Consider the following 17,663-nt stretch of genomic DNA (forward strand, 5'->3'; position numbering starts at 1 on the left):
CTCCACCAAACATGCACTTCATGTGGTCTTATTTATCAGTAACAGGATTCCAAATGTTTTGGCAGAGAAAAGGATTTGTGAGGAACTGTTGCTCCTCCTCTTTGGTCTTCTAAGGACTCGTCATTGAGAGCAACTTTTATGGTCTGAGAAATTCTTTAAAGTGGTTTGGCTGCTTTCAGGCAGGATGAGGCAGCTGACTTCATGTTGGCCTACAGACTGACACGCCAAAGCTCCGGAAGAAACAGAAAAGGAGGGGCCACCATTAACTCCTATCTGAAATCTAGAAGGGGTCCATTGGGATTGAGTTGTTCTGGCTCTGTAATATTCAGTACAAGCAGAGAGCCGGTGAAGGTCTGGAAGTGTTTTGGAAACGCTTCGGTTCCCTCTTTTAACAAGAAAATGGTTGTTCTATATTCTCAATACTCAAGGGAATGTATTGATGCTGTAACTTGCTTTGTGAATCTGTATGCATGTATATTTGGAGGGGAACCAACCGTTGGGCCTATTCCTGTTTTTCTTGAAGCTCTTTGTTTGAAGAGTGGAGAGGTTTGGCCTCTGTGGCAGAGGGGGGAGGGGAGCTTAAACAAAAGACATGCCCTTTGTTACTCTAATGTTTAGGGAAATGCTGAAAACAAGCCACAAAAAAATGGCTCATCCGAAGTGACATTGAATCAAATTAGCATTTTAGCTAACAACTTGGGCTTGTTTTAAAGGGCTTGGCCACATGTTTGTTAGAAGCAGGAGAGTCCAGAACACAAGGACAAACATGGTGTATCAGACTGCCTGAGGCTAATTTAAGATCACATTTTCACTTTCAATTCACTTTGGCTGTCTGAGAGATACAACAACATGCTTTTATTCTCTTAACATCAGTGTCAAATGGAGTTTTGTTTTTTGTTCGTAGACGGCTCAACTTTACTATTTGGTCTTTTAACAGAAGCAGCTTTCTAAAGTCAATTTCATGTTGATCGCTGTCTCATCTTCTAAACGTATGGTTTGTAGAACTCCAACTGTTGTAATGTGGTGTCGATTTGAAATTGGAAAAACCACATTCATTTTGTGTCAACTGACACTATTAAATAGCGTGCGCTCAATTGTTGCACGTGCATGCATCATTACATGCTATATACATGTATAAACGCGTGTCCTTGTCGAGAGCCAAAGAAGTGGTACTTTAGCATTGTGTCTGATGGGTACGGCAGCACGCTGTCCTACACGTCCTGACGAGGGGCCCCCAGCCTCAAGGCCCAGTCTCAGGGAGTGCCTCCTGCCACACGACTGCGGATAACCAGCGAGGCTCAGCTCCAATTGACTTCAAGGTTAAAGGCAACATGGCTGATTATGCTGTTCATCTTCGCCGCATGGGAGGAAAGGTGCTAAGGTCAAGGGTGACATATGGCAGCCCCCCCCCCCCCCCCCCCCCCCCCCTTCACAGCTCAGGTTTTTGACTTCCTATTTCCATCAACAAGCAAGGTTATGCCATTCAGACTGAAATGATGTCAACAACTCTCCTATATGTTGGTATGGAGCAAACATTAGGGTTACTATTCTTAAGTATCTCACAATGACCTCAGAAAAATGTCTTCAACCAGGAAAGTATTGCTAATAAAAACCTGCATGTATATAGTAGGATTAGTTGGGTTTACTCTTTTATTCCCTAGCCGTTAACTCTCGGTGAACTATAAAGAATATTAATGCTCAAATCTGCATGTAAACACAGATCCAATTACAACACCGTGGCCAGGTCAGTCCTCTACGCCCTGCCTTTGATACGGTGACATATGGTAGTACACTCTCATGGTATTAGAGTAAAGTAACCTGGGAGACGGCGAGGCTGTCTTTGATCACACCAACAGGTTCCACTTGTCCTCATATTTCTACCTGCTTACCAACCTGCCTGACGTGAAGGCTCATCTGCTGTTTCTGTGAATCTCTCTTTATGTTGTTTGAATGTGAAAAGCTTCTTATATGTGACTTAATGCAGCCGGGTCATTAGCATTCTCATGGGGGGTTGGGTCCCGGAGAGCTTGGGGTGGGGTGCTGCTGCTGCGAGAGTGAACAAGTGTTATTAGTAGGGTGGAGCTGTGGAGAGGGGCGGGCTGGGAGACAGGCCGGATGATCAAGACCGGCTTGTCCACTGTAGTGTGAGGATCAGGTAGAGAAGAGGCTGCCGGCTTCACACAGCATCAGGTTGGCCAGTAGAGCTTAGGGTGAGGCACACCGGTGAAACACTGGATGCTTCTCGCTATGGCCCCCTTACCAGGCCACTGGAGGGGATGAAGGAAGAGAACCCACTGGATGGTAAGACACCTCTGTAGCTCTCACAGGTTTTAAGGCTGCTTGCCAACATATGGGCAGAATCATGTCAGAAAATGTGAAATTCAGCTTTCCTACAAGGTGAATTTCAATTGGATGGCCATTCAGGTCAAAGGTGCAAGTAGGACACTGGAGAAGGGTTCTACTACCTTGTGTTTGTATGAGTTGGGATTGGTTTGTTCCATAGCTTGTTATATAGGTAAACAAAATGCCAAAGGAAGCAGCCACCAAAGTATCCAGTCTAACATTGGCAACATCTTAATTGAATGTGAACTATGATTGATCAAAGAATAAGTCGACTACATTATGAATCTTACCAAACATTTAATGTTGGCATTCAGTACTTGACAGTCTTCAGTACTCTGTGCCACAGACGTGTGTCAGCATCAAAAAGTACCTGCGTTCATTAAGAGTTCTTTTACTTTTAACAGTATTGATTCATTGTTTCTATCCATGTTCAGAATATGCTGTTGGAGTGACTAAATGTATCTTTGGTATACAGAAGTATTTATTCTCATTATTGGATAAACTAACAATCATTTTCTTAAATTCACTTAGTGATATTTTTTTATTTTTTTTTATTTAGAATAAGGAAATGGACACAGAACATGGGGATAGAGGGGGGGGGGGCGACATGCAAAGAACGTCCCGGCCGGAATCGAACTAGAGACAATGCAGTTGTGAAGTTTGCCATTTTGACCACATCTGACATCCACTTTTGAATGCAGTGTTAGTCCCACGTGAGGAGTGTATTGGACCAGAGGAGGAAGAGGACCCACCTAGCGTCCCACTTGTCTCCATCTCATTGGCCCTCAGCTCCTCTTGCTCACTCTGCTCAGTTTGTAACCCGTCAAGATTTGAAACTTCAACTTTACCATTCGTCCCTGATGCACTAAGTGCTTCAATTTGCTAATGTCTGTGTGTTTTGTCAGCTTGAACCTGTTTATGTTTGGACATGCACTTTGGTCCGCCTCAGAAGTGCCAGAGGCATGGTTAAGGGGAGGGGAGGCTAATTTGGGTGAGGGCTGGGAGGGGAGTAGTATTGTTCAACGGCAGCGAAAATAGGACTATCAGTTCCACTCCGATAACCCCTAGCTGTCATTGGACCTCAAGCCAAGCCGTGACCCCAGGGCTTGAACTCTGTGGTCATGTGACCAGGCAGTAAAGTGACCAGTGGCGTTGCTGGGCTCTGGCTGTGGTCAGAGAGGGACAGGCTGTCGGGGAAAGAGGTTGCTGGGAGAAAGAACAGAGAGAGGCAGAGAAAGGAAAGAGTCATGAGGCAGCCGGGCCCAGTGGCTTCTTATTTTAGCCAAGTCCTTGCTTGAATGGGGTCCAGGCAGACTGGGAGAAGCATGAAATGGATACATGGGAAGGTAAGGGAAGCCATACTTAATTAATCATAATCAGTGTGTGAATGGAAGAAGACGGTTTGGGATTATGCAGAGAACGTATTCTGGTTAATATTTTCTTTCGTATACCTTTTGATTAGATTGAGGAGTTGCTAACATGTCAAACACAGATTCCTATTCAACCAATTTCTGCAGTATGTTTTTTGAGAATATGTCTTGGAATTACTATTAATGAATACAATAATTATTTAAAAAAAGACCATTTCGATCCTGTGTATGCTGCTCTTAAGATCCTCTGTGCAGTGTGAGCCAACACATGTGACATTGCTGTTAGATGTGTGCTCTGTTTGAAAGGTGTAGTCCTTTATGCTGAGAGGAGTTAATGATTCTCAGGCCAGGAGAACGAGCTGAGAGACATTCTAGCTTCTCACAGCAACGCTGCCTTCAAGTGCTTTGTTTATGTGTGTGCTATGACGTCTGTCAGTGCGCTGGTGATTTGCACGGTACACCTCCATATGTATTGATCTTTGGTATGTGCCTGTGTGTTTGTACAGTGTTGATGTGATGGGAGATCACTAGCCTAAAACTCAGAGTACCTTCACATTTTGCTAGTTTTGCCCCTTTCTTTGCTTCTTTCTTTCTTTCTTGATTTTTATTTATTTTTTTAAACTTTCATGCTCTTTTGAGCCATGATGTAGTTTCACACAAAGATCCCTTCTCCGGCTGTGACTGCTAAGTGGGCGATCTTTCCTTGAACTTTTTTGATGATGCTCTCCCCAAATCACTTTCAGCTCATAATTCTTTTGTAGCTTTATCCTGCGGTTAACGTGAATTCTCTTAAGTGCTAGAATAGAATAACCTTCCTTCCAGTTTTCACACTATATCCCAGCCCAGCCCCCCACCACACCAACCACCCCAACCACCCCCTCTCACTGTATGGCAGTCATTTGGAATGTGTATAGTCCACATGGCAAAGCAGAGTGCCGTGGACTGCTCATCACTGCTACATGTCCGTTTAATAGGATGTTGCAGTTCCCCTTAAAACCGCTGCTCAGGGAGTTTAAAGACAATGGAAGAATTTCTGCTAGCACTTCCTTCATTGGATATTTTCAGTCAAGGACTTCAGTGTGGCATGTGGAGGAACCATGTTACTGTATTGGTCCCCTCCCCCTCATGTTAATCCCTCAGCTAGCAGCCATGTTGGTTGAGCTCCAGCTGAAGGAGGGTAAACTCCACACTTGTACTGCTATAACACTACATCCCCTTCATTTTGCAGGAAGCCTCTGTTTCTGAAAATTGTTCTGCGTTTTGTAAAGGGCTCAGTAATCCAGAGAAAAGAGGTTGTTTATGTGGCTGTATGTGCAGGGTACAGAAGCTGTGTGAAGATCAATAGTAACAGTGGGGGAGGTCAGGGACTCCTGTGACTCTGTAATGCTGGCCTATAAATAGCCAATGACACGGGCTGCTCATTCCAGCCACGCATGCTCCGTTTTCCTAATTTCACTGAAACATATCCATCTCCCCAGCCAAAGCCTTGTCAAAGCAAACGCCACACAGAAGTCCATCTTGTTGCAGATCTTTGTCTCTTAAGGGTGTGTTAGCCCTTCACCCTCCCCCCCAGCACACAAACACACTCACACTTACACATAGGATTGAACAAATTATTGCAAATGTTTCTTTCCTCTTGCTTATTTATTCAAGGAAGGACAGGTCTGTCTCAGATGGTCTGCTTGGGCACAACACGCGCCACATTTTAAATGTTGGACATGTTTCAGTACTTTGGTCGGTCCTGCATGGGAGATATCAGGGGGAGTGTATCCTGCTGTCCCTGAGGCCTCTGGGAATTCCCCCTACCATTAATGAAGGGGAGACTATGCATTCATTAAAAGTACTTTTATATGAGTGTGTATCACAAAGTCTGGGCTGTAAAACTCACCGCATGGTTCATATCCGCTTCTGCTGAACCGACTTTAAAACGAAGCTCGGGGCCAAAAAGTGTTCCTGCTATCAGCGATCATTTCAACAGTGGTATCCAACGCATATTACACCAAATGTTACAGCACAATATAAATGAGAGGAACTTAAGAAACTAGTTGAAAGTAGAACTCTAACTGAGGTGAACAATCTTTTAGTCTTTCATGATTATTTATCTGGTTCAACGCACCAAACTGAATTTCAATCTCAGTTTTCTTAGAGAACTGTTCACTAGCTCGTGATGAAGTTTAGTTGCTACTATTGAGTAAATACGTTGTCAAATGACAGATGTAAAACAATGTTTCCCGTTTTCGGTAGATTTGGTAACCTTGGGGGGAAAAAGACGACGCATTTCAAAAGATGTTATTTTGGTCAAAACCTTTTGTGATTCACTTAAGAACGAGTCTGCTTAACGGGGATTGAGCCTATAGCCTGCTGATGGAAGCCCTGGCATTGGCAACATTACCAAGAGGGTGGATGTGGCGACGTTCCCCAGAAAGGCGGCACATGAAAACACATGCAACATGCTTATTTCCATCGGTGTCGCCAAAGACAATGGGTCTTTGAGATTTTAACTTAAAGCTTCTTTTGTTAAACGAAAAAGTAAAAAAAACAAAAACCCATATATTACTCAAAGTGAGGTACACAAATAGGTGTTAGTATTGGTCGGGAAGACTGATCATTGTATTAACATTAGTAAGAGATACTCGGCCGTATTAATAATATGGTCTTTGATAAATAATCATTTCAAATGCAAATCAAGCTGAGACAGTGAGCCAGACTCACACAGTCGAGGCCTTCCTACATTATTTGGCAAAGTAGCATCAGATGTGGCTCATATTAGCATAACATTAACATGTAGCCTATCTTTGGTGTGGTATGACTCAATGCTAATGATTTAGCCTCCAAGCCTGGGTGTGTATTATCAAGACAGCAATGTCAACAGGTCGCCATTGTCTCGTGGATGAGCCCAATCTGCAACTCCATGCACGGAACTTTAAAGATTAGCATCACAGTGTGGCCTGCCAGGAATGCTGGGTGTGAGTCATGGAGGGTCTTAAGATGCCTGTAACCCTTTGTGAATGTGTTCGATATGTGGTGTCCATGTAGGCTACATACCAGTCATACTCCGGGAGGAGGGGGGTGCACCCATCCTCCACCCGCAGGTAGGAGAGATAAGTTAGACAGGACGAGAAGAAGAGATATGAGGGGAAGCGTAGAAGAAAGGCTGAGAGAGAGAGGAGGGAGGGAGGCTGCCGGCAGCGGAAAAGTACAGCAGATTCCTCCCACCCCCGCTCCCTCTCTCAGCTGGGCATGATTGTGATGGAAAGCCCGAGACAAACCCTGAAGGGAGAACCCCTTCAGCAGCGATCCTTGTTGCTCTGTCAGCCACTCAAAAGGCTGCTTTAGACTATACATCAGCCTTTGTGTGTGCAGGGTGTGGACAATAAGGAGATTTTGCTACGACACATCTCGTGATGCAGCTCACATGGGGTCAAAGAGATGGTGGGCCCTGTTTCCCACAGGAGACCGTGACAAAGTCTTGGGACAGCACAAGACTGATTTCAGCCTAAATAATCATGCTGCTCTTCAACATTCAAGCCCCGTTTATCTGTGTGAAATAAAAAGACCATTCCTTACAGTTCCACATGACGAGTGATGCACATCTCACTGGTATCCGCTGGGCTCCAGTGTGGGGGCATATTGGGAGCAGTGGGAAACAAGAGTGCAGTTTGTCTTTGTCATTGACGGGCTTAAAATGCTCGACCTGCATTTCCTGGTTTGCGTTAAAGTTAGGAATGAAACCCAGGCTGACCCCTGGGAAACAATGCAGCCTTTAATGGGCCTGGGGGGGGGGGTGGGTGAGCGTGTGTGTGGAGGGGTGAGCGTGTGTGTGGAGGGGTGAGCGTGTGTGTGGAGGGGTGAGCGTGTGTGTGGAGGGGTGATGGAGAGCGTCAGGGTTTCTGAACCAAAGCTTACAGAGGTGGCGTTCAAGAGGAAGCACTGAAACACTCTCTATCTTGTTACAGATTCTCTGTAAATGAGAAAGATTAAACCAAAATTACAGAATGCTCCAATCTTCCATCCAATGGTCCCAATTTCCCATAATGCAACTATTTGCATCCTATATTTCCTGCATGGTAATCGCCCCCGTCTTGCAAACTCCACGAATAGATAAATGATACAACTGATAAAGTTTAATTTAGTGATGTGGTGAGTGAGACGTCTTTTGCCGCTTTAGGGTGAACTGACCTTGTAAAGAAATTACACGATGTTGGTTTTAAATTTCAGCTATTAAATACTATTTTTATCGCATGCTTTTGTTTTTGAAGGCATTTTTTTTTCTTCATTCATGTTTTGTATCTCTGTCCCTGCACTGAAGTCAGACTGCTTTGTCTGAGAGGTTCGGTCACAAGTTGCAGTCTGGTAACATGTTATTGTTACCAGATTGCCACAGACTCCGGGTCACACACGCTGCAGACGGAAGCTTTACCAAGTGAAATCCTTCAGTAACTCCCATGAATATTTAATTGTCATCTACAGGCAGGAGGAGGAGGAGTTACAGGACGTGAGGATCTGAGATCAAGTGTGTGAAGGTGTGAATCAGCCCGTTTATATGGTGGCCATGCACTTGAAAGACAGGGTGATAGATTTGGCAAATAAGCCTGAGTGAAGGCAACTAATAGCCATTGTGTTTTTCCACAATGAAGGAAGTCAGGCGTTTCACGTAGGGTGGCCAGTGGAATATATGGTTTTGTGTTCCCTCAATGAGCTGACAAATGGCTGGCTGAGGATGTGACTGTCATTTATTTGATCTCCCTCATGTTTTATGATGCCAGGGTCCTTTACATGACCTCATGCTAAGTTCTACTTACAGTAACATGTGCAGAGGGGATCACTATTGAGCAAGGCCAGGGCTTTCTGCTGAAAGTGCTCTTCCGCTGTGTGAGAAGTTGGTTGGGTCTTTTTTCTCGGGCATCATGGAGGAGTCTCTCTGAAGCTTAGCAGCTGAAAACCAATTTATTTAGACTGTGTAAACAAGCCTGAAGCTCATTCAGAGCTAACTCATAGAACGCTGTCTACCTGCTCGTACTCTGCCCGTGCTCTCATTGTTCGTCACCACAAGCTGCTACCTCAGCAGCTGCGAGTACTGACAGTGGCCAAGGGACAGGCTGTCAGGGATGCCGAGTTGGCCACTTTCTTGATCGATTCAGCAGCTTTTGGAGCTGGTGCTGCTGGCTACTTTGATTGCAAAGGAGTTGTCAACACTGGGCTGGTTTTAGGTTGGATCTTTTCTTAATCTAGCGTACTCTCAACATTACCAACCCAGCCTTTAAGTAATGCTGTGCTGTGGATCTAATTTATTCCGATGTTGAGTGGTAGGCTACATGTGGATTCTGAAAAGTGACTGATAAATATTGAAAGTTTAAAAGTGTTAAATCTGACAACAGGATTTGGATGTGTGGTCGGTAGTAGAAGTGGTTAAGGAGGTTATTCTCCATAACTAATACGTCTTGTCATTCACAGAGACGGACTGTTTGCATATTGAACTGTCATTGTTCGGGAATTGAATATTTACATAATAAACAATTTAACATATAGTAGAGAAATGAGCTGTAGTCATTAATAGAACATAGCTGGTCTACAAAAAATGGTTTCAGAGTTATTGTTACAGCTGTACTGAACTCACAAGAGTGCTCGTATTTAAGGTATCCTATTGGGATCGGTAAAACGATACCCAGCCCTAGACAGCACTGTCGAACTTTCGCCAGCATTATACGGTAGTAAATGGTGTATCAACAGCTTCCGCTTTTTCTTTTTTTTTCGATTTTCAAAAAGAGAGCCCTGCTGTAGAAATGATGCAGCGGCCCTGCACAGCAGCGCCAACAGCTGGAACAGTAACAGTCCAGTTTCTGCTGACCTACAAGGCCGTCAAACAGTTCATCAAAGAGGCCAAATGTATCATTACAAATTATTTGGAGGACAGCCATCTTTTAAAGGCATAAAAAGATTTTCAAAAGTAGAAAGTGATCCAACATGCTCCAGAGATCTGCTAGTCATCACTCATTCATAACGGAAAGTAAGATTAGAAATGTCTGACAAGAAAAGCATCCTTGTTTTCATCTTTGAGACGAAACATGTTTGAGATGATCCAGTGGGGTTTAACCTTTTCCATAAACCTTATTATGTAAAAAAAAAAAACACACTTTAAGATATTATAAAAAACACTTTGGAGATGAATTCTTTTTGAATGAATCCACATGTTACTTGTGCTCTTTTTCTTTAGATCCTGTAGATTGATGGATTATACAGTCACTGTTCTGATCATTTTATCATTATTTCTTGTTAATAGAACACGGTTTTAGAAAATGATGATGGCCATCTCCACCATTTCTGACATGTTTTACACCCAACAAGAAAATATTTGGTATGGTAATAAAAAGTCATGTGTTATAGCTCTAATCATATCTTCTATCATGACTTTTGTAACGATAGAACGTTGGTTATCTCTGCAGAGCGCTTAGTTTAGGTCACACTGTGTGCTCTAGCAGCAGCAGAGATATGTCACTGACTGGTGGGGCTCCTCTGAGTACGTAACCTCTGTGCTGTATAGAGTTAATCACCAAAATAGTTAAAGTCTAATCCCAGGATGGGCTCACTGTGTGACGCTCCATTGTCTCTGTACACTATGGCTGCCCTGCAGTCTTCTGCAGGCAGCACATTTAAACCTCACACTATTTAAATGGTAATCTGTCTTTTGGCTTTAGAAGTCTTCAATTCACCATTGATGATCTGGGAGAGGCTTCATGCCATGAACACCCCCACCTCCTTCTAATTACCTTCAGTACATGAAACCTGCAGTCCACTATGAAGCCCCCTCTCTCTGGGAGGCTTAGCTCTCAGCTCAGTCACGTGCCTCTGATGAGCTGGCCCTTTAAATCACTTGCACACAAAACCCCTAATCCTGCTCATTTGAATATTCAAGATGATGTAACTTTGGCCTGTTTATTGTCTAAACATTGTGCCTTTTAATCAGAGATGACTGAACCATGGACCACAGGCAGGATATCAGGTTCCTTCATGTGCTGTGAGGTGATCGGTATCCTCTCCGCTGCTTCATCTATTCCACACACTTCAACGGGTTCAACAGACACACTCTGTAACACAATCGCACTCGGATGGACAAACATGGATGTAGCATCTGTGACATCGGCCGTAGGTTTCTCAGGGGTGAGTGGACTGCATGCTGCCCTCAGTGAAGTGACTCCAGTGAAGCACAGCTGACTGAGTCAGTATTTTATCAAAGAAAACTCTACCAAGCATTTCTCACTGTAGTCAAACATTGTTTAGGTTAATGATAAATCCACTGATCATATATTCAACAAATGAATCCAAGCAGCTCCACAATCTATCAAACACACAATGCCTTCATTGAAGCTTTAACTTCTTATATTGACTGTTTGAGAAGCAGCGTTATATAGAAGTAGTACTAATGACCTCACACTGAACGGTTGGAGTCAGTTAGTACCTCTACTCACTGAGCCAGGAAAGCTGCTTGTCTGCCTCCACTATTGACTTCCCAACCACAGAATCCCATAGCAGGGCAAAGGTCCGGCCTGTGTGTGGAGCAGTTTGTTTCATTACACAAGAGTCTTACATTAAGCAGATGTCCAGGTTAATCTCCGGGCTCAGCGGGCAGCATTAACCTGCTGGACAGCAGCCTCAGACCTCTTATGTCCACTTCATTCTCTCTATGAAAGCACACGTGCATTCTAGTGTTCATCATGACCACAGCTTCACTTTCCATTTGTCCACCCACCGACCTCCTGGTCCGGCAGGAGGATTTTACCTGCTGCTCAGACACAAGAACTAAAAGCTGCTCTGTGAGAAGAAACTGCTCACATTTTAAGGAAACATCTGGCAGTTTACAAGCTCTATTGTAAGAGTTTGCTTGCTGATCTGAAATAACGAGGAGGTAATGTTGAAATTAAAATGGACTGTTGAAGAGGAGTCTGTTCTATAATGGAGCCATTTCAGACCTTCCTCACACTGAACATTGGTGTCTACTTGAGCCCCCCATGTCATCACGTATGTTCTCTTGTTGTGACCAGTTCAACCAAAAGGTTTTCTCCTTGTTTTATTTGAAATGGTTTTAAAGTGATCCAGTAATCACACTAAAGCTGCATGGCTCCTACATAACCCACAATGCAACTGGACCGCTGACGGTTGGGCCAGTGATCTGGTGTGAAATGCTACTGATAAAGTAAAGTTCAATAAAAGAACAACAAAAAAAACTTCAGAAATGAACTGAAGAATCTGAATTTGCAGCAGTCTGCATGTATTATCTCGTACCTACCTCGAGAACCTTCTCTTTGTTAAATGAACCCCCACCCATCCAGTGACACAGCTATGGCATCACAACGCCCAGATGTAGCTCTTCATCGACCAACAGAAATGAAAGATGTATCCTACGAGCTGATGTTATCATTAGAGAAACGCGTGACTTTACTGGGATGGCTGTTTCCAACAGATACTCTGTAAAGCTGCCTTTAGCACTGATTCTAAGCTATTCCTTCTTTTACAATTCCCATTTCACGCAGCCAACACTATAAATCCTCAGTGTCTCCTCAGAGACATGCTTCTCTCGCCCTGATAAAAGACCTATCTTATCAGAAGCATCAACGTGTTGCGTCAGTCTAATCCGTTATCCGGTCCTGATACGTTCCATCCCAGTCAGGCCTGGACACAGATCAGCAGCAGGCCACATTCCTGCTGCAGCCAGGCTTTGCACAGCAAGGCTATTCTCTGTAACCATGGAGTCCAACCCATCTGCTCTCTGCGTCTGTGAGCGGGGGTGTGCGTGCGTGTGTGTGTGTGTGTGTGTGCGCTCGTGCGTGCTATAGAGCTGAAGACTGTGGTAAGCAGAGAAGATGTGCTGCGACTTAATTCTCAGCTTCCTCAGTGAGTTTGATTATGTACGTTGCGTAGCCTGGAGGTAGATGGGGGATTAAGAGAAGATTTTCTGCAGCTTTCTCAGTTTTCTGTCTTAACAGTTTGAGAGCACCTTCATGATTAGTAAAGCAGCTTCTAGAAGAAGGTCCTCAGTTGGGCCCGTCTCTCTTTGATCCTCTCTCCACTCTGTCACATCCGTCTGTTCTACCAAACATCCTTCTCCCAAACGTCTTCTGGAATCATTTTCTAAGACTTCAGCCCTTTTTCTTTTGTCGCTGTCTTAATGAACCCACATCACATCCAGTGTCATTTCTACTACTGCTTTTGATGTTGGTTGTTCCCGACATCACGTTCCACACGGTGCTCCCTTGGCGTGAGCCCCCGCTCCCTCCGACCTCGAGCCCCTAAATATCCCCTCACATGTGTTCCAACTCACGGCCCTCATTTATTCCTGTTCTACCAACTTTTCACAGTTTGGGGTGATCAACAGAAAGCGTGTGCTTGTTTAGGAAGCAGAAGGTGAAGGCTAATGATTGAGACTGGAACAGAGAGGCTGCTATAGGCTGGGCCTGGTGGGGTTCAAGGCACTTGATTGACTTGATTGGAAAATGATCCACCGACATTAAGAACAAGCTACAAGAGGACACATTTAGGAGCTTGATGGATCAGTATTAAGCCCCCTGAATTGTACGCCACAAACGGATTGTCTAAAAATGTTGCACTTTGTCAAAATATGCTCTATCAGAGTAAAGGTCTCGGAGGTCTTCCTCTTCATGTGATACTGCTGTTGTTGGAGGAAGAGAAAGGAGACTGTAAGCAAATCAGTGGTGTGGTTTTAGCTTGCTGCCTCCTCTCCTCAGAGCTGCCGAATAAAACAAGACGTCTCCGCTCCCTGTCCTGCTGCTTGTTACACCTCCACTTTCACAAAATGAGTTGGGGCTTAAGGATCCTTTTGGATTAGCCAGCGCCTGGCTAGTGCTTAAGCCCCACCCGCCCCCGTGATCTCAATTAAAATTTGTGCCTCCAGCAAGGTTTTTGCACCCACTTTTTATCCACGATATGGATGAATTAGTGTAAAGAAGTGGGTGGAAATGGTTCTAAATGCCCCCCTTCTCAAATGTTGTCCTGTCCCTCTGCAGATGATCCGGCTGACCAGCGTACTTGCCTTATCTGTGGAGATCGCGCCACAGGCCTGCACTATGGCATCATCTCCTGTGAGGGCTGCAAGGGCTTCTTCAAGCGCAGCATCTGCAACAAGCGTGTGTACCGCTGCAGCCGCGACAAGAACTGCGAGATGTCGCGCAAGCAGCGCAACCGCTGCCAGTACTGCCGCCTGCTCAAGTGTCTGCAGATGGGGATGAACCGCAAAGGTGAAGTGTGGACACATCACAGGGACATTGTTTCTGTTGTCATTTTAACCCTGTAATTGTTACACCCTGAATCCGTATTTTTTCATTATGAGACGTCTATTTACAGCCATCTGTATGAAATGTTCTCCTTTAAGATGAGACGATGGGTGTAGGGTACAAATACATGTACTTATAGATATCACCTTAACACTTTTCCACTTAATTACCTGTATGAAGAGAATCACTTTTTGCATTTTCTGAAATCTACAGACGCAAAAACTCGTGAAATAAACACCTCAATGGGCATTTTGGAGGTTTTCTTTTATATCTTTCATTAAGCCTAAAAAATCATAAAATTAAATGGATCAAACCGATAACAGTTTGGAGTCGGACAGCTTTGTATTCCATAGCAATATCTAGTTTTTGTAAACAAAAAAATAAATTGTTAGCTATACCACCTTTACAATTAATAGGCACTTTACCAGATGGTAGTTTTTGAACAACTATTACAAACCCGTCAGACTTACTATATGTCACATGAAAAAGCCAGCTGCACCCTAACCACTGGTTAGTAACCAGTGTGTTTCCTTTGGCCTAGTTTACCTCAGTGAGGACTCGAGGTTAGTGAAGTACAATGCTGCCTCCCAGTGGATGATGCATGTAAATGACCCCTCAGTGCTCCTTCAGCCTGATGGGCTCATTTTAGATGATATAATCTCTAAATGCTGTGATTACAGCAAGCTTGTCCTGACACATCAGGCAGATTTAATTAACTCCGGGATGTTAACAAGTTACTCCCAGGAAATAGAAAAAAAACATCTCTGCCTGCCAACAGAAACGATTATGTCCGAACCAGTAAGAAAAATCCTCGCATGGAAAGAGCTGATGTGTTTGAGCCGCTAGGTAGAGCTCTGATACTAACCCTGAGTCATGTTGTGTTCATGGACCACATGTAGATTTAGATTCCTGTTCTTTCTTTGTTTTCCATGTAGCAATCAGGGAGGATGGCATGCCAGGAGGGAGGAACAAAAGCATCGGGCCTGTTCAGGTAAATCACCGACTACATGTTGAATAGCAGAATAGCAGAAATGTTGTTTTCGTGACATTCTCTGACCCTCTGCCAGCTCAGAGCCCCTCTATACATATTATCACGCCTCAGCTCCACAGTTAGCTCGCTGACCGTGAATGCATTCAGAGAAGCTTCCATTAAAAGACTGCTTTATTTCTAAACCCTAATGAAAGGAGGACCTCTCTGTCATTAATAGGGAATGGATTGCTGTTTCAGTATGTGTGGTGGATTGATAGAAATGAAAGTGAATTGACCCCAGCCACAGATACAAGGCGCCACACTTTCTGGCATGCTAATGCCTTTCTAAATGACTTTCATCTGTGTGTTCTCACTTCAATGACCAGCAAGGATTCTATTATTTTAGGTGTGTGCATATCCGCTAAATATACACACACACACACACACACACACACACCACACGCATAACTGTTTGCCTTCTTTCTTTCTTTCTCTTCTAGTTCCCTGTATTACTGTGTGATTGCGTCCTTGCCCCTCTACATTTAGTGAAAAGCAGTGGGGGTGCTAGTCAATGCTAATCAATTGAACTGAGACACACATGAGGATGTGCTGTAAGCTCCAAAACGTGCCCACTTCCTCTTGTGTGTGTGTGTGTGTGTGTAGATCACAGAGGAGGAGATAGAGCGGATCATGTCAGGCCAGGAGTTCAAGGAGGACGCCCCGGAGCACACCTGGGGCAACAACGGCGACAGCGACCACAGCTCTCCAAGCAACGGAGCCTCGGAGGGCAACCAGCCGTCACCCGCCTCCACTCTGTCATCCAAGTGAGTCGTTGATCTCAGCCGCTTAGCGCCAGCACTCGCCCCACCATTGAGATAATGAGCCGGCCCTGACAGTCTAACACCTCGTTCCCATCTCACCCAGACTTTAGTTACGGTATTCATCAGCAGAAGAATGCCTGAATATGCCGCTGCTCAGGCTCGCTGGTGATGACAAACACAAAGAACGCGCTGCGCTATCTGCTGTTCTTCTACGGAGACAAGCGCATTGTCTATCTGCACTCATCAAGGACAAATATTGTCTAGCTACTCGCATGACTATTTATTTTAGTCTCATTATCACCACAGCCACACAGCCTGATAGCTATTCAGAGGAATTCTTGTTTTATCAAATCAAACCTGAGCAATAACAGGATGCCTGAGCAGCGTGGGCTTTGGTATGCAGCTCCACAATGAACCACAAAGTTTAGACTAAAAAATTGCAAATATTGTTCAATAAATAGATTAAAGCTCCAACAAAACGTTAAAGGTTAGGACATGTAAAGGAATATAGGCTACGTCCACTACAGAGTTTAGCAGGTCTACGATGTGTTTAGCGTAGCTTAGCACAAACACTAGAAGCAGGGGGAGACTACTTTCTTTGCACTGGACACACGGATATGAAAGGTATCAATCTCCTTATCTGACTCTGAGTAAGATGGTAAACAAGTGTCCCAAGATGTCAGATTAGTCATTTTACTATAAAAAGTATTAAGTATAAATGGCCCCTATATGGCTGACTTGGTGTAACCGTTGACCTCTGTTCTTCCAGTCGCTCTGTGGAGATGAATGGCTACACGGCGGCCCTCAGGGACCAGTACATCAACACCTCCATGTCCACACACTACCAGATCCTGCCTCACCTGTTCAGCTACGCTGCCCAGTCTGGCCTGCTGGCCCCCCAGCCCCGCAGCCTCTACCCACAGTCCCACCCACTGGTGCTGCAGCTGGTGGCTGCTGAAGACCTGGCCCCCCTGGCAACCCCTATGCTGATAGAAGAAGGGTGAGTCGATACATACACTAGCTACTGCATATTCTGTGTAACAGTGCACCTCCCCAGTGAATACAGTATATGCTTAAAGGAAGCTTCGGGCTGTCCTTTCATTGGGTTTAAAGCTAATTTATTGCCACAGGGCTGCTCAATAAGATGCAGTTGTAGGCCCATTTTGCTACATAAGGGAATTTTATGGTGGTGGATGAATTAAGTCACTGAGTCTCTCAGCCGGAGGAAAGAAGCTGCTCTGAAGTCTGCTGGTTCAGCAGCTGATTCTTCTGTATCTCTCTCCAGACAGCAGCAGGTTGTGTCTGGGAGGGTTTTGTCTCATACATCACTTCTTACCGTAGCTCTTTGTGTGCCTCAGGTACAAAGTGACACAGGTGGAGCTGTTTGCCCTGCTGTGTCGTCTGGCAGACGAGCTGCTCTTCCGCCAGATCTCGTGGATCAAGAAGCTGCCGTTCTTCTGTGAACTCTCCATAGAGGACTACACCTGCCTGCTGAGCTCCACCTGGCAGGAGCTCATCCTCCTCTCCTGCCTCACCATCTACAGTGCCCAGATTTTCGGAGACCTGGCCGATGTCACCACCAAGTACACGCCGTCTGACGATGAGCTGCAGGGGTAAGTGGCAAAGACTTGGGGGGGTCAGAGAGCTTGTTTGGAAGTAGAGTTGTTGTTTTATTGCCCAAGTAAATTGTGAGACGTAACCCTCGACATTTAGTTTGTAATCATCAAACAAAGAACACAGGTACAGTATGACTTTACTGGAGGTGCTTTAATACTTAAAGCTGCACTGATCAGTATTTTATACAAACATGTGAAAGGAGTCACTTGTACTTAGAAACCCACAGAAGATGATCAGCATCTCTGTAGTTCCCCTC

The 17,663-nt window shown here is 44.7% G+C and overlaps 1 protein-coding gene across 1 annotated transcript in view; it reads left to right on the forward strand.

The window, feature by feature from the left end:
• The window catches only part of nr6a1a (nuclear receptor subfamily 6, group A, member 1a), a 78,904-nt gene that overhangs the window by 57,877 nt on the left and 3,364 nt on the right, over positions 1 to 17,663 (forward strand). Inside the window, exons 3-7 of the mRNA XM_076099683.1 lie at positions 13,733 to 13,963; positions 14,935 to 14,990; positions 15,633 to 15,793; positions 16,560 to 16,790; positions 17,149 to 17,403. Of these exons, the coding sequence (XP_075955798.1) occupies positions 13,733 to 13,963; positions 14,935 to 14,990; positions 15,633 to 15,793; positions 16,560 to 16,790; positions 17,149 to 17,403 (934 nt within the window). The remainder of the gene's footprint in view (positions 1 to 13,732; positions 13,964 to 14,934; positions 14,991 to 15,632; positions 15,794 to 16,559; positions 16,791 to 17,148; positions 17,404 to 17,663) is intronic.

This window comes from Anarhichas minor, unplaced genomic scaffold (assembly GCF_050575085.1).
Source record: "Anarhichas minor isolate MPS153535 unplaced genomic scaffold, ASM5057508v1 ptg000025l, whole genome shotgun sequence".
Taxonomy (NCBI): domain Eukaryota; kingdom Metazoa; phylum Chordata; class Actinopteri; order Perciformes; family Anarhichadidae; genus Anarhichas; species Anarhichas minor.